The 24974-nt window shown below is 42.6% G+C and overlaps 1 protein-coding gene across 1 annotated transcript in view; it reads left to right on the top strand.

Annotated features, from left to right (window-relative positions):
* The window catches only part of HEG1 (heart development protein with EGF like domains 1), a 95441-nt gene that overhangs the window by 65610 nt on the left and 4857 nt on the right, over positions 1-24974 (top strand). Inside the window, exons 16-17 of the mRNA XM_090277781.1 lie at positions 16168-16255; positions 21686-21860. Coding sequence (XP_090133907.1) covers positions 16168-16255; positions 21686-21860 — 263 coding nt within the window. The remainder of the gene's footprint in view (positions 1-16167; positions 16256-21685; positions 21861-24974) is intronic.

The raw sequence follows: 24974 nt of genomic DNA, 5'->3' as shown, positions 1-24974 counted from the left end.
ATCCAAGTGTGTGGATAAAAATTTGGGAGGGATATCTCAGGAGCAAGGAGTCTCAGCCATATACCAAGCCTACCAGCCCAGGATTCCAGTGCCAGGAAGATAAGTCCCCATAACTTCTGGCTACAAAAACCAGCAAGGATTGAGTTGGTTGAAAAAACAGCTGGAGCAAAACAGAGGTGGGTGCTGACCTTGGCGTGCACCACCTAGGAAAGCCCAGGGCCAGCGCACACAGTGGACAGTTACACCCACGTCAGAGCACCACCACCCTGCCCCTGCACAGCTGATTCTCCGTGGAGGGCAGAAGTTGGTGGTCAGTGGTCACAGCCAGTCCTTGCAGCTGACTGGCCTGAGTTAATCCCTCCCATTGACCTGCCAACAGCAACCAAGGCTAATTACAAGAGGAGGGTGTACTCAGCCCACACTGAGGGTGCAACTCGAGTACCCAGCTTGGGTGATAGGGGATGCTGTGCTACTGGACCCTACAGGACACCTACTACATTAGGCCATATTACTAAGATACAGAGTCAAAGCAGCTCCATGCAATACACAGAAACTAACACAGGGAGCGTGCCAAATTGAGGAGGCAAGGAAATATGGCCCAAGTGAAAGAACAGAACAAAACCCCAGAAAAAGAATGAAATGAAACAGAGATGGCCAACCTATCGGATGCAGAATTCAAAACACTGGTGATCAGGATGCTCAGAGAAATGATTGAGTCCGGCCACAAAATAAAGGAATAGGTGAAGGCTGCACAAAGTGAAATAAAGAAAAATATACAGGGAACCAACAGTGATGGGAAGGAAGCGGGGATTAAAATCAATGATTTGGACCAAAAGGAAAAAATAAACATTCCCCCGGAACAGAAAGAAGAAACAAGAATTGAAAAAAATGAGAGGGTTAGGAACCTGTGAGACAATGTTAAACATACCAACATACAAATCATAGGGGTGCCAGAAGGAGAAGAGGAAGAGCAAGAAATTCAAAACTTATTTGAAAAAATAATGAAAGAAAACTTTTCTAATTTTGTGAAGGAAATAGACATGCAAGTCCGGGAAGCACAGCGTCCCAAACAAGGTAGATGCAAAGAGGCCCACTCCAAGACATATCAAATTAAAATGCCAAAGCTTCAAGATAAATGGAGAATCTTAAATGCAGCAAAAGAAAATAAGTTTTCTGCAAGGGAGTTTCCATAAGACTGTTAGCTGATTTCTCAAAAGAAACTTTGCAAGCTAGAAGGGATTGGCAAGACATATTCAAAGTCATGAAAAGCAGGGACCTACAGCCAAGATTGCTCTACCCAGCAAAGCTATCATTTAGAATCAAAAGTCAGATAACGAACTTCCCAGACAAGAAAAAACTAAGAGTTCATCATTACCAAACCTTTATTATATGAAATGTTAAAGGAAATTATTTAAGAAAAAGATCAAAACCATGAACCATAAAAGGCAATAAATACATATCTATCAACAATTGAATCTAAAACACAAACTAAGCAAAAAAGAAGAACAGAGGATCATGGATATGGAGAGCGTTTTGATGGTCACCAGATTGGGGGGTGGTGGTGATGGAGAATGGATGAAGAGGTGAGGGGACTAAGAAATACAAACAGGTAGTTACAGAATAGCCATGGGGATGTAAAGTACAGTATAGGAAATGGAGTAGGGAAGAACTTATATGCATGACCCATAGAGATGAACAATGGTGGAGGAATTGCCTGAGGAAGTCGGGGGCTGGGTGGAGGGGGCCAAAGGGGGAAAATGAGGACAACTGCAATAGCATAATCAATTTAAAAAATAGTTTTAAAAAAGATCTGTTCACCAAATGCTGGAATGCTAGATCTAAAGGGTATAGTCTTTTAGAAGACGTGGTTTTAGGGCTCACAGTAGTGATTACACCACAGCCTGCGGACCTTAACCTACGACATTAGAAGTATTAAAAACAGAGAGGCTTGGATAGTATAATTAATAGAGTAGTTTAAGTGAGGGAGGAGGTACAACTGAGTTGTATACCATTTGCAAGGAACTTATTGGAATACAGTCTCATCAGATGGCAAAGAATGAATGAATTAGCAAGACAGGTGAGGTGCCCCGGCTGAGGTGGCTGGGTTGGAGCTCTGTCCCGTGCACCAGAAGGTTGCGCTTTCAGTTCCTGGTTGGGGTGCATATGGGAGGCACCTGGTTGATGTTCCCCCCCCCCCCCCCACTTCCTCTCCCTCTAAAATCAATAAACATATCCTCCGGTGAGGGTTAAAAAAAGAAAAAAGATAGATGAGAAGTGTGGAGCTGCAGCAGCTCTGGGGTTGAGCCAGGAGCAGGAGGGGAGAGAGGCCGTCTGCCAGGTCTTCCTGGGGCCTCTGGGCCCTGACAGACTCACAGAGTGAGCTAGTACCTCAGACCTACTTTAGTCAAACAGTTTCCTACATAGTTTTTTTTTTACCAGAGAATGCTTCCTCTTTCTCAGTGAATGGACGAATGGTCCATGGAGCGAACATGGACGTAGGAGAAAGCCCTGTGGAGGGTGAGGGAAAGGGGAGTGAGCACAGGGCATTGTTCTAAGTGGCAGTTAGTGATTTTTTTTTCCTGGCGATCATTAAATACTATGTATGTCTGGAAATGATAAACCCCTACATCCATTGACTATTCTGTGATTTCTTTACGTGTAGTGGAGTCTTGGAAGTAGCCGGAATTTCTCTCTGATTCTGAGACTTCTTTTTCCTTTGTGTTTATACAAGTCGCTGTCATGACCAGCAGGGGGCACACTCCTACCTGGATGTAGGCTGGCTTCCAGCCACCTTTTGTTGGTGATTTCTGTTAACTCAGTGATGATGTTGTAAATACCACTTGATGACTTTGATATCTCTATTAGTTTTAGTGTTGCCTAGCAACTAATAGTGGCTGATAACAAATAACGCCTGCCACCTGCCCCTTTCCCTGAGGCCTCAGACCAGCCCTGGGTGTTGGTTAAGGAATGGGGAACTCCTGAACTTCATCCCCATCTGTGATGACGGTGCCTTGTGAAGTGCATGGCTTGTCACTCAGTGTTTTGTGTTGAAGGATAGGGCTCTTAATACTCAACACTCTCGTTTCTGCTGTCACTTAAAGGCAAGGCAATGGGTGCCTTCTTGGGGCTGTGGTTAGGCTGGATTTTTTTGTAGATAACAAATGCTTGTTCTCTGTGCATTCTTGGGGCACACATTCTACCCAAACTCAAAGGTGAGAGAGCCCCAGCTTTTTCCACCAAGCCACGGTCTTGAGATTCCTTCCTCCTTCATTCCTGGAGTCATCCAACTGTACTTTATTCTGCGTTCAGGCATAACCTATGTATGACCTGTCTTTCTAAAAGTTTCCTCTAGCTTTTTAGTTGTGTCCAGATTGCACTTCTTGTTCCTCATAGAGGCTATTCTTCAAACTGGAAAAGGCAGAACAAACCCTTTCTTCAAGCTTTTTAGTCCCTGAGGTAGTGTGGGCCCAGTTGGACTCCCATGTGCACCTGGCAGGGCCACCCACACCTGAGCAGCTCAGGTTTGCCCCTGTCTCATCACCACTGTCCTTTTTATTTTATTTCCATATATAAAAAGTCTCTGTTTATACTCCAGATTCCAACAATTCCTGTACCACTTGCCCAATGGCCCCAGAATTATCTTACAGGCTTGTTATCAGAGGTGTCCCTCCCTTCCTTTCCCTGTCCCTCCACCCTGTTCTTAAGCGCACATATTCCCCCCCTTTACTTGAATGTTGTCTTGGTTCCTCCTCACAGTTTTATTACATCTCCCGTGACATCTTGGCTTGCTTCACCTTTTTCTCTTTTTAAAAGAAAATTTTTTTCATAACAAAATTAACACATATCCATTGATTTTAATTTGGACTCAAATTAATTAGAAAATAAATATAAATTAAGGGAAGAAGAAAGCTAAAATAAACAGTCTCGTCATTCATTAAACATCACTGTTAATACCCCGGTCTATATCCTTGCTGGTAATAGGAGCTTGCTGAATGCAGCATTTCAGGCCTCCACCACAGACCTACTGAATCAGAATCTGAATTTTTTTTTCATCTCACATTTCTTTTAAATTGTTTTTCTGTTACAGTTGTCCCACTTTTTTCCCCATTACTTCCCTTTGCCCCGCCCAGCCCTTCTCCCACAGTCAATTCCCACCCCGTTGTCCATGTCCATGGGTCATTTATACATGTTCCTTGACTAAACCCTTCCCCTTCTTACCCCCTTTTCTCCCTCCCACCTCTCCCCTTGTCACTGTTAGTCTGCTCCTTGTATACATGTGTCTGGTTCAATTTTGCTCGTTTGTTTGTGTTGTTCATTAGTTTCCTGTATATAGCATTATGGTATTTGTCTTTTGTTGCTTGGCTTATTTGACTAAGCATAATTCTCTCTAGTTCCATCCATGTTGTTCCAAATGGTAGGAGTTTCTTCTTTTTTTCTGCTGCATAGTATTCCATTGTGTAAATGTACCACAGTTATTCTTTTAAGTATATTTTACTGATTATGTTGTTACAGTAGTCCCAATTTTTTCCCTTTGCTCCCCTCTGCCCAGTACTCCCCTTTCCCTCCAGTAATCCCAGTCCCCTTAGTTCACGTCCATGAGTTGTGCATATAAGTTCTCTGGCTTCCCCCTTTCCTATATTATTCTTTACTTCCCTCTGTCTATTTTGTGCCAACCAATTATGCTTCTTAATCCCTGCAGCATTTCCCCATTTCTCCCCCTTCCCCCTTCCAGCTGATAACTCTCCAAATGATCTCCATACCTATGATTCTCTTCCTGTTCTGGTTTGCTTAGTTGGATTTTGTTTTTATTTTTTAGATTTAGTTGTTGATAGTTGTGAGTTTGTTGTCATTTTAATGTTCATAATTTTGATCTTCTTTTTCTTAAATAAGTCCCTTTAACATTTCATACAATAATGGCTTGGTGATGATCAACTCCTTTACCTTTACCTTTTGTGGGAAGTATTTCATCTGTCCTTCCATTCTAAATAATAATTTTGCTGGATAGAGTAATCTTGGTTGTAGGTCCTTGCTTTTCATCACATTGAATACTCCTTGTCAGTCTCTTCTTGCCTGCAAAGCTTCTTCTGAGAAATCTGACAGTCTTAAAGGCACCCCTTTTTAGGTAACTCTCTGCTTTTCTCTTGCTGCTTTTAAGATTCTCTCTTTATCTTTAACCTTTGGCATTTTAATTATGATGTGTCTTGGTGTGGTCCTCTTTGGGTCTAGCTTGTTTGGGACTCTCTGTGCTTCCTGGACTTGTATGTCTATTTCTTTCCCCAAATTTGATAAGTTTTCCTCATTGTTTTTTCACATAAGTTTTCCATTTCTTGCTCTTTCTCTTTTTTTGGCACCCCTGTGATTTGGATGTTGGTATGTTTAAAGTTGTTCCAGAGGTTCCTAAGCCTCTCCTTATTTTTTTCAGTTCTTGTTTTCTCCTCCTGTACTGGTTGCCTTTTTTTTTCTTCCTTATATTCCATGTCATTGATTTGAACTCCAGTTTCCTTCCCGTCACCATTTGTTTTGTGTGGATTTTCCTTCACTTCATTTAGCATAGCCTTCACTTCTTCTCTTATGCGTCTGCTATACTAAACATATCTGTCAGGTCTGTGAGCATCTTTATCACCAGTGTTTTGAACTCTGCATCTGTTAGGTTGGCCATCTCCTCATATGTTAGGTTGGCTATCTCCTCATCTCTTAGTTCTCCCTCTGTAACCTTGATCTGTTCCCTCTTTTGGGCTATACTTCTCTGTCTCCTCATCTTGACAGGCTCCTGTGTTTGTTTGCCTCTGTGTCTTAGGTAGAGCTGTTGCACCTGTTATGTTGTAAGGGGCAGAGCCTTAGGTATTCTTCAGTACGGGGTGACCTGTTTTACCATGTTGTGGCGCTGTGTGTGGGGAAGGGGTCTGAAAAGGAACAATACCACTTGCTCAGCACTCACCCCATTTCCAGGCACTTCTACCACTCCCATATGGGCCTGGCACCTCTAGCTGTTGCCCTGGTCGTTGTTCCCAGAGTGGGTGGGTCTGTGGACGTTCTAGGACCATGGGGACCCTTTAAACAAGTGGACTCTGCTGAGACACTGGGGCAGTTTCTTCCTCTGCCCCAACCCCCACTGGTTTGCACAGTCAGAAGCAATGAGGCTTTTTTCCCCCCGGCACTGGGACCATGAGCTGTGCGTTCTGATCTGGTGCTGGGAGCACTTCACAGATGTCCCTCCCTACTTTTAAAAACGTGTGACTACGTTTTCTGCTGGCCTGCTGCTGCCACCACTGCTGCCACCATCACACTGTGTCCTCTCCACCCCGGCTCTGCCCCTCCTACCTGTCTGGATGAGTATTTCTTCTTTACATCTTTGTTTGTTGGACTTCCATGCAGCTTGATTTTCTGGAACTTCTGGTTGTCTCTAGTTTTGAGGTAGTTTTTTGATCCACTCATCTACAGATAGGCACTTCAGTTGTTTCCAGCACTTTGCTATTGCAAATAGAGTTGCTATGAACATAGGGGTGCATAGGTTCTTTTGAATTGGTATTTCAGGATTTTTCAGGTATAAACCTAGCAATGGAGTTGCTGGATCAAAAGGCAGTTCCATTTTTAGTTTTTTAAGGAAATTCCATACTGTTTTCCATAGTGGCTGCTCCAGTCTGCATTCCCACCAACAGTGCACTAGGGTTCCCTTTTCTCCACATCCTCACCAGCACTTGTTTGTTGGTTTGTTGATCATGGGCATTCTGACCAGTGTGAAGTGGTAGCTCATTGTGGTTTTTATTTGCGTCTCTCTGATGCCTAGTGATGTTGAGCATTCTTCCATATGCCTATTGACCCTCTCTATGTCCTTTTTGGAGAAGTGTTTGTTCAGGTCCTTTGCCCATTTTTTAATTCAGTTGTCTGTCTTCTTAGTGTTGAGATGTATAAGTTCTTTATATATTTTGGAGATCAATTTCTTGTCTGAGGTATCATTGGCAAATATGTTTTCCCATAGGATTGGTTACCTTTTCTTCTTGCTGATGTTTTCTTTTGCTGAGCAGAAACTCTTTAGTTTGATGTAGTCCCATTTGTTTATTCTTTCCTTTATTTCCCTTGCCTTAGGAGATATATTGGTGAAAATATTGCTACGTGGGATATCTGAAATTTTCCTGTCTATGTTTTCCTCTAGGACTTTTATGGTGCCACGGCTTATATATAAGTCTTTGATCCATCTTTAGTTTACCCTGGTGTACGGTGTAAGTTGGTGGTCTAGTTTCATTTTTTTGCATGTCCCTGTCCAGTGCTCCCAGCACCATTTGTTGAAGAGGCTCTTTTCATTCCATTTAATGTTCCTTCCCCCTTTGTCAAATATTAGTTGACCATATCGACCTGGGTTTATTTCTGGGCTCTCTATTCTGTTCCATTGATGTGTATGTCTGTTGTTCTGCTAGTACCAGACAGTTTTGATTACAGTCAGAATCTGAATTTTAACTGGACCCCTAGATTTGGTCAATATGCAAATTTGTATGTATTTTCAAGTTTGAAAAGCAGCTAGTATTAAATATCTTTCCAGTGGTATGTATGTATCTTTTAAACAGAAATTGGGTCTCACAGAATATACTGTTTTGCAACCTGCTTTTAAGTCTAGTAAATTGTGCAACATTTTCATCAACATGATTTTATAATGTCACTTTTCTGTGAATTACCATAATTTATTTAACCATTTCCCTCTTATTACCCTTTTAAAGTTTTTTTAATAGTCCCATCCTCTAAGCACTTTTGTGGTTATTGCCATTTTGTGATCATAGAGATCACATAATTTTCCTGTATTACCTTTGACTGGCTGCAGATGTTTATCCATTCCTCTTTCATATTCACAACCTGCCGTTCTGTAGCTCATCCTTTCACACCGGCCTCCCAGCATGGCCAGTGAGGAGTTAGAGCCTGGTTCCCGCATGTATGGTCCTCTTCCAGCAAAACCAGAACCTCTACTTAACGATCTCTCTGCATTGTCTTCCTGCCCCTGCCTACAGTCAGTGGCAGGTGTATAAAGTATCTTTTAACTGTGTTCACTCTGTTGCTGCATCAGGCTGAAAAAGACTCATGCCAGTGCAAGTGCTGTATGTTAACAGTAGTCACTCATAACAAACATCCAGAAAAACAGTGCTAAACGGCTTAGGAGGAAAAGGGAGAATTAATTATCTAGAATCAGCTGGAAGTCTCTCATTCAGCTAGAAGCAAATGTCTCAGTTTTGAGTGGCCTCACTTTACGTCAGAATGAGAAGGCAGCAGGGAAACGCTGCTGTGTGTCTGCTCTTGGGTGTGGCCACACATAGCCTGGATATGAGAGAAAGGCATGTTTCAAAGGCACAGAAGACAGGAAAAAGAAAAGCCATGGACGGAGATTGTAAAGGAAAGACGATGCAAGAGGAATGGAAAGACTTAAAAGGCAAAATGCTAACCATACATTACTAATGAGTTCAGCGAGGAGGGAACGTGGAGAAGTGAATAAATTGTAAAATAAAACGAATGTGGCCACCTAGAAAGTTCTATAATGAGTTCAAAAGTTCCAAAGGAAAGCATATTGGTGGTACTATTGGTGGGCAAGAACAGCACCAGGTGTTAGACCCGACGGGTCCGCCCGGCCCTGGGTTCAACAAGTTCTGGCTAGGGAAGAATTCAGAGCAAAGGCAAACTATAAGAGAAAGTTTATTGAGAAAGTCACAGAGGTGGAAGAAGTGAGCTGTAGAAGAAATGGGCTCAGGAAACAAGTTAAAGAGGCAAAAAAGGGCCCTTGGAGCTTAGGAGAAAGAGAAAGGCCAGGAAAATTGTGCTGGGGGCCGGGGGGTGGGGGGTGGGGGAGAGAAGTGGGGTGCGGGAAAGGTGTGCTCCCTGCTCCTGGGAGGGAGCGTGCCCTGGGCCAAGAGTCCTAAGAGCTTTTAAGTGTGGGAATTTTAGGGGCGGTCCCAGAGGAGGATCCCAATAGAACGTTTATCAGCTTCTCAGGGGTGTCTTTTCAGGGTACTTTCCAAAGTCACCTCATGAACATAACAAAAGACACCTTTATGGGCTCTCATCACCTAAGAAATTCTAAGGGTTTTAGGAGCTCTGTGCTTGGAACTGGAAGGAAGACCAAATATATATTGTCTCTGCTAATTGGTCAGCACCAGGGTCATGGCATCCCTTGTCTGGTTTTGCTGCTTTTCTGGGCCTGAAGCTGAAATACAACTGAGGCCTAGGTGCTATCTCCAGGGAGGAAAGGTCGGTGTGTCCAAACCACATGACCAGAGTTATGCTACGGGAGAAAGGGTTACCCTGGGGGCAAGGTCCTTGTTTTCCCAGTTTTGCCCATTCATAGGCACCCAGTACTTTCCATCCTGGTGACCTTCTGTGCCTGGCCCATCATCCTGTCCTGCTCGTGTCTGTGTAACTGCCTACCACAGTATTATTCTGATACCAATTTCGACATGTGTATTCTTTTCACACTGCCAAGCAATTACTCAGTTCTAATACATCTGTCTGGAGATAGCATCAGGTCCCATAGGGTAAGGCCTCAGTCCACAAGGCTGCCCCATTCTTCAGAAGCCAGTACAAGTCCAAGTTGTTGCCTGTCCTCCTGACCTACTGGCTTTAGGTCAGGGGTTCCTACAGCCCCCACCTTGGGTTCGATTTATTTGCTAGAGCAGCTTACAGAACTCAGAGAAACATCTTACTTACTAGATCACTGGTTTATTGTAAAGGGGTATAGCTCAGGAACAGTCAGATGGAAGAGGTGCAGAGGGCAAGGTGTGGGGAAGGGGCAGAACATTTGTGCCCTCTAAGTGTATAACTCTCCCCAAACTCTCTGAACTCTGTCTTTGTGGGTTTTTCTGGAGGTTTTATTACCTAGACAGAACTGATTAAATCATTGGTCATTGGCAATCAATTCAACCTCCAGGCTCTCTCCCCTCCCTGGAGGTCAGGAGTTGGGGACTGAAAGTTTCGACTCTCTAATCGCAAGGTTGCTTCCCCTAACCACTGGCCTCCCTCCTTAGGTACTTTCCAAAGTCACCCCATGAACATAACAAAAGATACCTTCATGGGCTGTCATCACTTAAGAAATTCTAAGGGTTATTTAGGAGCTCTGTGCCTGGAACTGGAAGGAAGACCAAATATATATTTCTTATTACAAATCACAATATCACAGTTGGGTAAGGTTCTTCTGGAGTAAATAAGCCTAGGTAGCTTAAGTGACAAAGATATACTGGAAGGATCCTGGGGTATGTCATGGAATTCCAACCTCAGGAGAACTGTGGGAGCTACAGCAGCTGGAAGCCAGAGGCCTTCTTTTCACAGGTCTCCATCTCTCCCTCGCTCTGCTCTTTGCTGTGCCCAGGCTTTCTCTCCTTCCCGGAGAGCGTGATGGATAGAGGCTTGCCAGACAGCTTTGAGTGTGTGTTAGTGGTTCAGCCATTTTGGAAAAGGAAGTTCTCTCTCTCTCTTTCCCAGATTGAGATTCCTGGGAAGGAATTAATTGATGCAGTTTGGATCATATGTTTACTCCCAGACCAGTCTGCTGTGGCCAGGGAGTGGTATTACATGGACAAGCCTGACTCTTCAGAAGCCAGTCCAAGTCCAAGTTGTAACCTGCACTGTAACCTGCACTGTGAACAGTTTCCAGAAGAGGATTGGCTGAGCAGACAGCCTAGTAGATCCCATTCAAATAAACATATAAGCAGGACTAGTTTTTAGGAAAGGCTAAGGCTCAGAATAGTTGCCTCAATGAACAATGCCAACAGTGATGACAGCAATATCAACCTAGGATCAAACTGCAAGAATAAAGAAAAGGTACAGCCATTGCTGGAGAAAGACTGAAATGCCAACAGATATCAATAAGTAAGTAAGACTATGAACTGCAAGTTCATCATTCTGGAAATCTCTTCAAAGTAGAAAGGATAAGACAGGAAACCTAAGATGACACCCATCACCTTGTCTCTCACCTTAATAAATAAACTTTCAGAGCACCTTTTGAGTGGATAAATGTTACAGTTGGTGTGGATTCAAATCCCATGCACTTGTACATCATCATGTGGCCTCATAATAAATTGAAAATCAGTACTTGTAGTTCATGAACTGACTTTACAGCAGGTATGGGTTATATTGTCCATAAATTTTATTTCAAGTTTTCAGTGATATGGCTGCCAAAGGACATCCTCTTTTAAAAATGTTATTGGCCTGGCTGGGTGGCTCAGTTGGTTGGAGCATCATCCCATACATCAAAGGTTGCAGGTTGAGTTCCTGGTCAGGGTGCATATGGGAGGCAACTGATTTATGTTTCTCTTTCTTTCCAGTCCCCTTCCTCTCTCTCTAAAATCAATAATAAAAAAATATCCTCCAGTGAATATTTCTAAAAAATTTAATGATACAAATGTATAAAGTAAATTATATATGTATATACACAATTTCTACATTTAGAGGAGGTTGTAAGTGTGTGTGTGTATACATATGAATAAAAGTTGGGAAATATAGAAAAGCACAAAGAAGAAAGTAAAGTGAGGCTATAATTAACTACTTGTGGCAGCACCTACTTCTGTGAGCATTTTGGTGGACTCCCTCCCAGGCTCTCTCTCAGTGCTCACGTGCACAGGCCATCTGGCATTCAGTGCAGTGTTCTTTCCTCTCCTTGTGTAATCTAAGCCAGTGCCACCTGAAGTCTGTCTGTAGGCCGGCGGCGTCACTATCCCCCTGAAGCTTGCTGGAGATACCACGTCTCTCTTTGGCCCTGGCCCAGACCTGCTGAGTCAGATTCCTTTGGGTGGGGATCAGGCATCTGTGTTTACACAAGCCCTCTGGGTGATTCAGATGCACAGGAAAGTTTCCGAAGCACTAAGGGGTGTACCAGTCAGTGCTCCTCCACATGTGGTCTGAACTAGTCCTGGCCTGGGACAAGACAATACAAAAACTGAGAGTAAACACTTAGAAATATTTATGTTAATTTAACAAGGCTGTGACGTCTAACCATGGGATTCTTTTTAAAAATAGTTTTGTTGTATTTTACAAAATCTCTCCACAGTAGATTCCTTAAAAAAAATAAAAAAGACAAAAGGAAGTTCATGAAAGTTGGTGCCTGTGGGGAAAAATGAAAGAGCAAATGAGACTTTATTTTCTTTATTTAAAAGCAACATATAAAAGCACAAGCAAAGAAAAACACCGTCTGTGTCTTCTGAGACAAAACCCCTTGTTTCCAAGAGGAACCTGCCACAACTGCAGCCACTTGTAAGGGTCACTTCTAAAATGAGTGCTTGTTTGCTTGCTGGGAGTGGGAAATTTTGAATTTGGTGTGGAGGGGTAAGTAGGAGCTAGACTTTGGTCTTTAGAAACAAAGGGGGCCATTGTAGGTTTGTTCTTTTCACTGTAGGGTTTTCAAAGCTTGGGAATGGCATAATCAGATTTGTGTTTTGAAATGAGTGGGCGAGACTGGGTGCAGGAAGATGAGTAGGGAGGCCAATGGCAATGGTCTGGTCAAGAGCTGACTGTAGTTTAGGGTGGTGGTACTGCTGGAGATGAGGAAAAATTGAAAATCAAGACTTGTCTTTTGTCTTCACTTTTGATAAAAGTGAAATTTGAATACATGTGTCGGGAGGTGAGGGAGAGAATTACCTCATTCCAAGGTTTGGCGCTGTTTCCTCTGTATCTTAATACTCATGGTTTTCACCATAACCAAGCTTCTGTGTTGTTTATGCCAACATGAGACAGGTAAGTGGTTGCATAGCATGTGTTTGTTTTTATCACATAGTCGCTGTGAGATCTGCGCATTTTCCTTGGACTTTACTTGAAGACCTGGAGAGCATGGTTCCATCTTAGTTTACTGTAGAAAATCTGGCTATAGGCCTTTTTTAAAAAATTCTAGACCTTAGAACCTGAGAAAACAATTTTATTTCCACAACAAAAAAATCGATCTGAATATTTAATGGGCTTTCTTGAAAATATTATTTTCCCAGAAATACACAGGTATAAAACTTATCAATTAAAAATTTAATATTGTTTATTATATATAACATGTACTTGCTAATATGACTGCTAATTTTTGGTAATTCAATTCAATTTGTATGTATTGAGGAGACTACTTAGTGCCTAGCATGGTTTATGCAGTAATTCCCAGACTCTGGTCTTAATTAACCACTAATATTGTTACAGAACCCCACCTATGCTGTTCTGGAACAGCTGTGGGGTTCAATTGCCCACCACCAAGAAACATGACTCCCAATGCAAGAGTTTGGTGAAGAAGGAAAGAGATTGTATATTTAAAGGCTACACAGATTTAGAATAAATGGCAGCTTTCTGCCATTAAGTCCCATCCCTTTAAAAACACCCAAGAAGACACAGTCCGGCCTCTCTTTGCCAAACCAGGCCAGTTTCAGAACACACCACTGAGAGGTACCATCTTTCAGGAAAGCAGAAGTCTGCAGATCAGCATTCCTGGTCACAGTTCAGCTCCCAGCATCTCTCACAAATCCAGGTGGCTAGGCAGGTCCCCTGCAGCTCTGTCAGCTCTGCCACCATCTTCTCCAAGCAGACTCACGTCTGGGTGACTGGGCAGGTCCCCCCCACGCCCCACTGCCAGCTCAGGCAACTCACTGCACTTCTGACTTTCAGACCTGCTCTCTCTTACTCCAGGCCATGTGGCTTCTTCTCTTCTCTTTAAGCCCGTCCTCATTTAAATCCTCAGCCCAGAACTTCCTGCATGACCTCATATTCAGCCTTTCCTATGTGATGTGTTAATGTCCACTATTTTTGCCAGTTCCCCTGTATCTTTTACCTTCTTTTGGCTACCATCTTTAGTCAGGGCAAAAGTCCCAGTGTTGCACCAACAGCTGGTGTGGGCATCCACCTCTGCCTCTTGTGCAAGTGCTGTATGAGCTCTCCAGCTATGTCACGAGTCCCTGAGCATTCTCAGTCATATACACAGTTCACCCTGGGTGGCAGCCCTCTTCCCTTGAGGAAGGCATGGCTGTTAATTTGCCATTGTTATGCTATGTATCTTAAATGCGGAATCATGTGCTCCCCTCTTCCCCCCCAATCAAGGATGGGGGTTGTTCTGTTTTCAGGGGACCCTTGCTCTGCCCCGTTACAATATTTCTTATACAATGGGGAGTCTAACCCAGGGCACCTCCTTTTTATTTTATTAATTAAAAACCTATAAAACCAAATTAAGAATTTTTATCTTTATTGCTATAAGTTCAAAAATCTAAGAAACAGTTAATGCCAAAAATACCAAAGGATAAGAGGTTAACAAGAAAAGATTCTAGTCCCAGGCAGTGTGGCTCAGTTGGTTGGGCATCATCCCTCAAACCAAAAAGTCGCTGGTTCAGTTCTGGTTGCAGGTTTGGTCCTGGTCTGGGCATATACAGAAGGCAACCAGTCGATGTTTCTCTCTCACATCAGTGTTTCTCTCCTTCTCTTTCTCCCTTCTTTCCCCTCTCTCTAAAATAAAAAATAAAATAAACTTTAAAAAAAGAAAAGATTCTATGTTTTCTCCATTAGTTTTTTTTGTTTTTGTTTTTCTTTTTAATCCTCACTTGATGACATGCTCACTGATTTTGGAGAGAGTGGAAGGGGGGAAGAGTGAGAGGGAGAGGAACACCAATGTGAGAGAGAAACACCCATCAGTTGCCTCACGTGCCCCTGACTGGGGACCAAACCCACAACCCAGGCATGTGCCCTGACTGGGAATCTAACTCATGACCCTTTGGTTTACATGTTGGTGCTTCAACCAACTGAGCCACACAGGCCAGGGATCTCCATTAGATGTTTAGTATTTGGGGTTTGTTTTTTTTTTTCCACTTTTTAAAAATTTAATCTTTTTTTTTTTTCCATTACCATCAAGTCCCCTTATACTCCCCCTCCCCCTCAGCAATCACCACACTGTTGTCCATGTCCATGAGTTCTTCCTTTTCACTTGATTTCTCCACCCCCTAACCAGCCCCTCACTAGCTGTCATCTTCTCTCCATCTATGAGTTTGTCTCTGTTTTGCTTGTTAGTTCAGTCTGTTCATTAGATTCCACATATGAGTGAAATCATATGGTACTTGTCTTTCTCTGACTGGCCTATTTCACTTAGCACAATGTTCTCCAGGTCCATCCATGCTGTTGCAAAGGGTAAAATTTTCTTCTTTTTTACAGATGAGTAGACTTTCTTTGTATAAATGTCCTATAGTTGTTTTATCTACTCGTCTACTGATGGACACTTGGTAATTGTAAAGAATGTTGCAATGAACATAGCGGTGCTCCATTAGTTTTTAAAAACCAGCTTTACTGGAGGCATAATCTACACATAATAAAATGCACACATATTAAGTGAGGCAAAAATAGGAAGAACAGAGTCTCAGAAGACAGAACAGTGATTAAAAGTGAATAGGTTTTGTTTTGTTTTTTAATTCATACACCTCTTTTATTTTTCTCTTTTTACCATGGATTGGTGAAAGGGTCATTGGGGCTGGTCTACAGTTACAGTTTGGGACCCGTTATTCTAGGAGTAACTGCGAAAGAGGAACTTTACTCAAAACAGTGTTGGGTAGGAAAAGTAATTTTCCCTCTACCCTCTTACGTTCTTGGCTGACACCCTCAAATATCACCATAATAAAATAAGTTAACAGGTAAAAATTTTTTAATTACATACATACCCATGGGAGTCCCACAAGATGAGACTCAAAAGGCAGCCCAGATGATTGAAGCTAACATACCCTCCTGAGCTAAGGGTAGGGCTAGGGTTCTGGGGCTGTAGAAGGGGGAAGACAATTCATGGGAGGGTGAGAAGAGGAAATGTTTGGTAAACAATGACTTCTCTGCCTTGTAGGTAAGTCTCTCTCAGTAAAAAGTTCTCTCTGCTAATAGCTCTACTCCTAGTACAGGTCACCTTTCTAATGTAATCTCCCGTACAAAAGGGTAAATAATACTGTTTTCAGAGCTTCTCCTATGTCTCCTGTTTCTCTAAAATAATAAATATGCCAAAGAGGCATATTTTGGGGTGGCAAATTCTGCTGCTCTCTGACCAAAAAAATGTAGAGCTAAGGCTGAGGACCACTTTCTGGGGCCCAGAAAGTGAAAGACAAGGTCACCGGCTGAGGCACAGGAGTTGTGGGGTGAAAAGGAGAATCATTTTTTTTGTATTCATGTATTCATTAATTATCTCTTACCAATCTGCTTTTTTTAAACACTGTTTAGCCTATCAGCTTATCACCGTGGTGATTGCAGCAGCAGGAGGCGGGCTTCTGCTAATTCTAGGCATCGCCCTGATTGTCACCTGTTGCCGGTGAGTGATGGAGCTCACATTCTAATTCTGTTTCTTTGAGTGTGCTATTCAAGGACCAATTTTTACTCTTAAGGAGTGTTTGGGTTGGTTTACAACATTAAGTCAAAATGTGTGACTGAACCATTTTAAAAAGGAGACAGGGAAATTCATGGTAGGTAGTGCCATTGGAGGAAAGAAAAAGACAGCAAATAGGACTTTATTTACTAAAAAGAAATATCCAAAAGTGTAAGCAACAAAAAAGATAGATTGGACTGCATCCAAATGAAAAATGTGTCTGCTGTGTAGGAAGAAGAAACTTTTTCTCTACTCTTCTAGGTTCTATGGTTGGTCTAATAATCAAATTAACAGACAGATTAATGGGGAAAACAAATTTAATTATGTATATAAGGATGTAGGTGGCAACGTAAGAATATGAAACCCACAGGCAGTCAGGCAATTGAGGCTTATATACCATCCTGAGCTAAGAGAAGAGGGGTAGGGGCCTGGGACTTCAAAGGGGAGGAAGGCAATTTACTGGAAGATGGAAAGAACAAATGCAGAGACAATTGGACACAGAGAGGACTTTGAACAAACAGGCCCTGCTGAGCTCCCTCAGAGCTTCCCACACTTATTCCATACTCTTTGTAGTTATTTCTGGTGATAGCTCTCTTTCTGGACCAAGCCCTCTATCTAAATTCTTTTAGGCAGTTAAAGGGAGGTATAAAAGCTCATCCTGGGTCTTTTGGGCCTTGATTGGCTTTAGCTCAAAGTAGTCTGCATGCCAAAGTAACACGACACATTCTGTGACACTTGTTGCGAACCCCTTCAGCTTCAAAGGTCACTATCAAGAAAGTGAAAAGGGGACTTCCAGCCAAGATCAAGGCATAGGTAGCCACACTTCACCTCCTTGCACAGCCATAACAAGGATTACATCTACCTCAAAACAAAAAACAACTAGAACTACCAGGCTGCATGGAAGTCCCACAAACAAAGATATGAAGAAGTAATACTCATCCAGAGGGGTAGGAGGGGTGGAGACGGGGAGACAGAGAGGACATGGTGAGGCAGTGGCAGCAGCCTGCCTGCAGAAAGAGTGGTCACACGTTATGAAAACCGGGAGGGACACCTGGGGAGTGATCCCAGTCTCAGCCTAGACCACGCAGCTCATAGTTCCAGCACTGGGAAAATAAAGCCTCATTGCTTCTGGCTGTGAAAACCAGTGGGGGCTGGGGTTGTGAAACAAACGCTAGTCTCTCAGGAGAGTCCATTTAGAGGGCACCCATGATCCTAGAATGTACACAAACTCACCCACTCTGGGAACCATCACCAGGACAACAGCTAGAGAAGCGCCAGTCACATACAGGAAATGGGTGAAGTGACTAGAAAAGGGGCGAGTGCCAAGCAAGTGGCACTGTTCCCTCTCTGATCCCTCCTCCACATACAACACCACAAGGTGGTGAAACGGGTCACCCAGCACTGACGAATACCTAAGGCTCTGCCCCTTACAACATAAAAGGTGTGACAGCTCTACCTAAGACACAAAGTCAAACACAGGAGACTGTCAAGTTGAGACAGAAGTATGGCCCAAAAGAGGGAGCATATCAGGGCTCCAGAGGGAGAACTAAGCAATGAGGAGATAGCCAACCTGTGAGATGCAGAGTCTAAAACACTGATGATAACAATGCTCACAGAAATGATTGAGTATGGCAAACACATAAGGGAAGAAGTGAAGGCTATGCTAAGTGAAAGGAAGAAAAACCCACATGAAACCAATGTGAAGGGAAGGGAGCCAGGGTTCAAATCAATGATTTAGAACATAAGGAAGAAATAAACAGTCAAGCAGTACAGAATGAAGAAACAAGAATTGAAAAAAAATGAGGAGAGGCTTAGGAGCCCCTGGGACAACTTTAAACGTGCCAACATCCAAACCATAGGGATGCCAGAAGGAAAAGAAGAAGAGCAAGAAATTGAAAACTTATTTGAAAAAATAATGAAGGAAAACTTCCCTAATTTGGCGAATGAAATAGACATACAAGTCCAGAAAGCAGAGAGAGTCCCAAACAAGCTAGACCCAAAGAGGACCACACCAAGACACATCATAATTAAATTGCCAAAGGCTAAAAATAAAGAGAGAATCTAAACACCAGGAGAAAAGAAGAGAGTTACCTACATAGGAGTTCCCATAAGACTGTCAGATAATTTCTCTGAAGAGACTTTACAGGCGAGAAGGGACTGGCAAGAAGTATTCAAAGTGGTGAAAAGCAGGACCTAAAACCAGGATTACTCTATCCAGCAAAGCTATCATTTAGAATGGAAGGGCAGATGAAATGCTTCCCAGGCAAGGTAAAGCTAAAGAGGTTCACCAAGCCCTAATTATATGAAATGTTAAAGGGACACATTTAAGAAGAAGAAGAACATCAAAACTATAAACGGTAAAATGACAGCAACCTCACAATTATCAACAAATGAATCTAAAAAAAAACACCAAAAAACCAAAAACAAACTAAGCAAACAACTAGAACAGGAACAGAATCATAGATATGGAGATCATATGGAGGGTTATCAGCTGGGAGGGTGGAGGGAGAGAAAGGGGGAAAAGGTGCAGGGATCAAGAATCTTAATATAAATAAACAGGGAAACATTAAGAATAGTAAAGTAGCCCTGGCTGGTGTGGCTCAGTGGATTGAGCGCCAGCCTGCGAACCAGATGGTCACTGGTTCAATTCCCAGTCACGACACATGCCTGGGTTGCGGGCCAGGTCTCTGCCCAGGTCCCCAGCTGGAGGCGTGCCAGAGGCAACCATACATTGATGTTTCTCTCCCTCTTTTTCTCCCTCCCTTCCTCTCTCTCTAAAAATAATAAACGAATAAATAAAATCTAAAAAATAAAATAAAAATAAATAAATAAAATAAGAAATAAAAGCAGAACCTCTAAAAAAAAAAAGAAAAAGAATAGTTAACTAAGTGGAGAAGCCAAAGAACATATATGCATGATCCATGGACATAAACTAAGGGAGGGGTGGGGATTGCTGGAGGGAAGTGAGTGACGTACCAGGCAGAGGGGACAAAGGGGAAAAAAAGAAAATTGGGACAACTGTAATAGCATAATAAAATATATTTAAAAAAATAAGTGAAAAGATGACACACAGAATGGGAGAAAATATTTGCAAATAAATCATATGTCTAATAAGGGACTTATATCTAGAATATGTAAAGAATTCTTACATCTCAATAATAAGAAGACAGCCTGATTTAAAAATGGGCAAAGACCTTGATTAGACATTTCTCTGAAGATGATGTACAAATGTCCAGTAGACACATGAAAGGATGCTCGACATCATTAGCCATCAGGGAAATGCAATCAAAACCAACAGGATATACTACCTTGCACCCACTAGGATGGCTATTTTTAAAAAAGTTAAAAGCCAGGAAACTACAAGTGTTGGCGTTAGGATGTAGATAGATTAGAACACTAATACATTGCTGTGGAAATGGAACATGATGGAACACTTTGAAAATGTCTGGCAGTTCCTCAGAAAGTTAAACAGTTGCCATTTGACCTAGTACTCCCGCTCTTATGTATGTACCAAGAGAAATGAAAACTATGTTCACACGGAAACACGTACATGAATGTTCATAGTAGCATTATTCATAATAGCCAACAGGTGAAAGTAACCCCAATATGCATCAACTGGTGACTAGATAAGCAAAATGTGACATAGCCATACAATGAAATATTATTCAACCATAAAAAGGAAAGAAATACTGATACATGCTATAATGTGCATGAGCCTTGAAAATATTACGCTAAGTGAAGTAAGCCACCACCTAGTGTTTGATTCCATTTATATGAAATGTCCCAAATTGGCAAATCCAATAGAGACAGGAAGTAGATGCATGGTTGCCCAGGGCTGGGTGGGCAGTGGGGAGAACTGAGAAGTGATGGCTAAGGATTATGGGGTTTCTCTTTGGGGTGATAACTTATAAAATTGATTGTGATGATGGTTTCACAATTCTGAATGTACTAAAAACCACTGATTATATATCAATACTTTAAATGGACAAATTAAAACAAGCCAACAGATAGGAAAGGGGTTACCTGAAATATTTACTTGAGCATATAGAGAAGCTGTAGCAGGCACATGGATGAGCAGAAACTCAGCAGTGTGCTTGGCTCTGGGCTTCCTGGAAGCCAGTGGGACTGGGTTTCTACTGGGAAAGGAAGAGAAAGAGAAAGGACAGAGTGGTTCCCCTTCTCTGTGAGTATTTATTCAGATAAGGAAACATTATGACCTTTGATTTTGATGATAATAAATATCAGGGATTATTGTGACATAATAGATAGAGGGAACTTAACCAAGACAGCAAGTTCTTGTTTCAACCATTCACACGAAAGACATTTGAAGATATCGTCCATCTCCAGTAAGGCTGCAGCGAGAACTGCCCAATCCGGAATACAGGCCTCATGGTACAGCCTTTGCCTGTCAGTTACAAAGTTGCTACCAAGTGATCAAAGATAAAGTGTATGAGTGAAAATAAAATTCTGGGGCCACAGTTATGAGCTGGAGAGACAAAATCTGAGTGTACCATAGGGCATACACCTCCAATTTGCTAAGGGGCCTGTACCAGGTGGTGTAGTCGTTTAGGGAAGGAGCCTGTGACTGTTGGTCACTGGAAAGAGAGGCTAGTTGTGAATAAGTAAGTCATTATTTGAGACCAGATGCCTGCCCCCCTCCAGGGGCAACACAGTGGCGGGCCTGTTCTGAACTTGCAAGAGGGACAACACCTAAGCCACATGCTGAACATTTGGTTTTATGACCTTGAGTTATTTCATGTTTTCCCCAGAAAGTTTACTTACAGGAAAATGAGGTAGAAGGAAGAAACTTCAGATTATTTTACCCAGCACAAATGTGAAGAAAGATGTCTGATAGGTAGGTGAACAACATAAGCTAACAACTTCCAGTGAACTCTCACACTGACCTGAGACTATATGTAGGTGTATAAATAGGTAGGCTTTTGTGCAAACAAAACATCCTGTTCATGGTTCGTGAAGTAGCTTCATGTGGTAAAAGAGCACTAGCCAGGGGAGTCGGAAGGCCTGAGTTCTAGTCCCAGCTTTGCTAATAGCAAAATGTGGCCTGGGGAACCTATCTGTACACCAAGCTAGAGCTCTTGTTTTAGTAAATCTGTGTGAGATCTAGAAGTTCCCATGTGAGTTCTTAGGATCGGAGATTTTTTTGCATCTTTTCTTGTACCTAATTGCCATTTTACTTGTTTTAGGCAAATACTCAAAATAATAGCAATAATAACATTCCTCAGTGGGCAGCTACAAAGAAATATAGTGGTAGCTTTAGATCTAACTTACCTTGTAAAATACTCAATGGTGCTTTTACTAATATCATTTTTTTTAATAAAACTTATTCAAATTTTCAAATATATTTTTACCCCACAGGAAGAATAAAAATGACATAAGCAAACTCATCTTCAAAAGTGGAGATTTCCAAATGTCCCCATATGCTGAGTACCCCAAGAACCCTCGCTCACAAGATTGGGGCAGAGAAGCTATTGAAATGCATGAGAATGGAAGTACCAAAAACCTCCTCCAGATGACAGATGTGTATTACTCGGTGTGTATTCATTTCTGACTCCAGTTTTTGCTGAGAATTAAAGGGATTCTGTTTTGCTGTAGCAAGAGCTCTACAGCTAGTTAAGGGTTAAAGAGAATGATGGCCTAAGCCTCTTATTCACATAGTTTAATATTCAATTCACTCATGGTCTATTTGCATGGTATTTATTAGTTTTGACATTGAGATACGAAGGCTTTTTCCATAGAGCACATTAGTTTTGTGGGGTTGTAGCAGTAGCTCTCTTGTTATTGACCTTGCTTTTAACTTACAGGATTGGAGACTAAGAGAGAAAGAAATAATTTGGTGATACTTAGCCTTTGGCCCTTTCCTTTTTACCTCTTGTCTGCCTCACTTTACCTTACCTCATGTGGTTGGGTAGTTCAAACTGAGGGGTTGGAGAAAGTTATAAAGAGAACAATTCAATATCACCCTCAGCCAGCATTTCTCAGAAGTTTAGAAGATTATATATTCAGTAGGTGTTTAATAATTTGCTACGCTCAGTCCTGGACTGCGTCACTTGGAAATATCAGAGATTCCCTTGAACCTTTGCTTCTTCTGTCCCACATTGAATAATCCATGTCATAGTCCCACGCACTGCTCAGCACATTTCACATTACACTATGTCAGTCATAAAGCAAACACATACAGGAATATCTGAGCTGAAAAACAAATAGATGTCAGGTGATTTCTCGTGCCGTGTAGAGCTGTTTGAGCTATAGCAATAAACATGAAACCTTGCCCTGCAGGGATCTGATAGCAGTAGGCAATCCTGTGACAGAAACCACAACCCCTCTTGTTGCTATTGGGATTAACCGTAAGGGTTCGGACTTTGGATGGGAAGGGCAAGTTTGTTTATGCTAAGAAAGCTATTGATTCAATGGACTCTGAGAAATTTAAACCTGGAGGAAGAACAAGAAGACAGGGCACAGATAAACGTAGACACAAACTTAGCTCTATCTAGTTCATATGGGTCTGTTGATATTCCCACATTGGGGGGTTGTTTTGTTTTCTATTTGTTAAGAAAGTCCTTTTGCTCTAATAACTGCAGCCATAGCTAAGCAGGAGTCTTACCCAGGAGTGACCACACACTCACACCCTTTGCTGGGGTGTCCTAAACCCCAGCGCGGTGTCTCCGCATAGCCACAAACAGGCCTGCAGAGTCACAGCACCCCGCTGTGTGCTTCCATGGCATTAGATAAAGGGTTGCCTTAAATAGTTAAGAGTCAAGAACTGAAATGAACCCCATTTTCATTTCAAAAAGGGGCTGAGTACTCTGTAGAAGCGAAGCTTAAGCTATGGCATGAATCTGTCACCTGTGTGATAGTGCCATCACTCACAGCAGTCTCAGGTGTACAGTGGGGTTTCCTAGGATTTGTGTTAGTTATATGCAGCATCTAGTACTTTATTTCTTCCAGGCAAGCATTATCCGCTGGTGGCCCCAAACGAGAGCCTCCCCAGAGTAGCCACGTCATTCCCAGGGAGCTTCTTTTGCACATCATATAGGTAGTCACAACTCACTAAACTGGGACCTGGTCAGAGATACCAAGAATTGCTGTTGGCCTCCTGCTTTGGAGTCCTAAGTCCACCTCTGACAGGGGGTCATATGACCTTTCACAGAGTTGAGTTCAGCTAATGCCACAGAGAAAGACACTTTTTTAGAAGGTCGAGCTAGAACTTCTAGTCAAGGTGGCACCAGAGGTAAACAAGGCTCACTTCCTCACACAACCACATCAAAATTACAATGAAACTATAGAACAACCACCACTCAGAACTGTCTGAAATCGAGTTGAATGGAAGTCTTATAACTACAGAACTAAAGAAACCACATCCATCCAGACTGGTCAGAGGGATGAAGACACAGAACTGGCTGGTCCCACGTCCATGTGTGGTGGATAAAAATTTGGGAGGGATATCTTGGGAGGAAGGAGTCCAAACCAACACCAGGATCCCCAGACCAGGGTTCCAGTGCCAGGAAGATAAGTCCCCATAACTTTTGGCTGCAAAAACCAGCAGAGACTGAGCTGGCAGAAGAAACTGCTGGGGTCTCAAACAGCTCCTCAAAGAATAAACACACAGACTTACTCAGACTCACTGCCTTTGAGCTCCAACACCAGGGTAGCAGCTTGAAAGGCACCAGTGGCACACAGGGAGAAACTGAAATGTCTGGCATCAAGGTGAGAGCTGGGGGACAGCTTTCTCCCAGACAGAGGTACTGACAGAGGCCATTGTCTCTCTTCCAAACCCTTCCCCAACAGAGCCACAGAGATGGCAGGTTGGGGCCATATCTGAAACACCATCAACCTGGCTAACACTGTTTGCCCCACCCTGGAGATCCTCTGAGACTGTCCCACCAAACTCATGGGCCCACCCAAGCTGTTAACAGTGACTTTTCCTATGAATGGCTGGTCTTGGCTCATGCTTCACAACTTCTTAAATCTTCTCGAACAAGCAATAGCTGGCTCATTGATCTCCCAACACTCATACCTCTTGCTAAGGGACCCCAGGCCCAGCACTAGCAGCAGCCAACTTACATTCACAACTTGGCTTTGCCAGGGAACATCCAAACGAAGCATAAATAGCAGCCATCTCAGATTGCTTTGTAGTTTATGCAGGGTGGCTCCAGGCAGAACACAGGTGTAGGCTGACCTTGGCCTACATCACCCAGGAAACCAAAGAGCGTGCGTAACAGTGGACAGCTACAGACCACATTGGAGCACCTTGCACCTGCGTAACTGATCCTTCATGGAGGGAAGAGATTGGTAGTCAGTGGTTACAGCCAGTCCTTGCAGTTGACTGGCCTAGGTAAATCCCTCCAATGAACTTGAGAAAAGCAGTCAAAGCTCAACTATAAGAGGAGAGTGTACTCAGTTCATATGAAGGGCGCACCTCAAGTACCCAGCTTGGGTGATAGAGGAGGCTGTGCCACTGGAACCTACAGGACACCTGCTACATTAGATCATGCCACCAAGACAGGGAGTCATAGCAGCTCCTCCTCATACATAGAAACAAGCACAGGGAAGCTGCCAACATGAGGAGACAAAGAAATATGGCCCGAATGAAAGAACAGATCAAAACTACAGAAAAAGAACTAAAAAAAGTGGACATAAGCAATTT

This window comes from Furipterus horrens, unplaced genomic scaffold (assembly GCF_987537825.1).
Source record: "Furipterus horrens unplaced genomic scaffold, mFurHor1.1.pri manual_scaffold_1, whole genome shotgun sequence".
Lineage (NCBI taxonomy): Eukaryota > Metazoa > Chordata > Mammalia > Chiroptera > Furipteridae > Furipterus > Furipterus horrens.
Note: the sequence above shows the minus strand (reverse complement) of the source record. Positions and strands in the feature narration are given on the sequence as shown.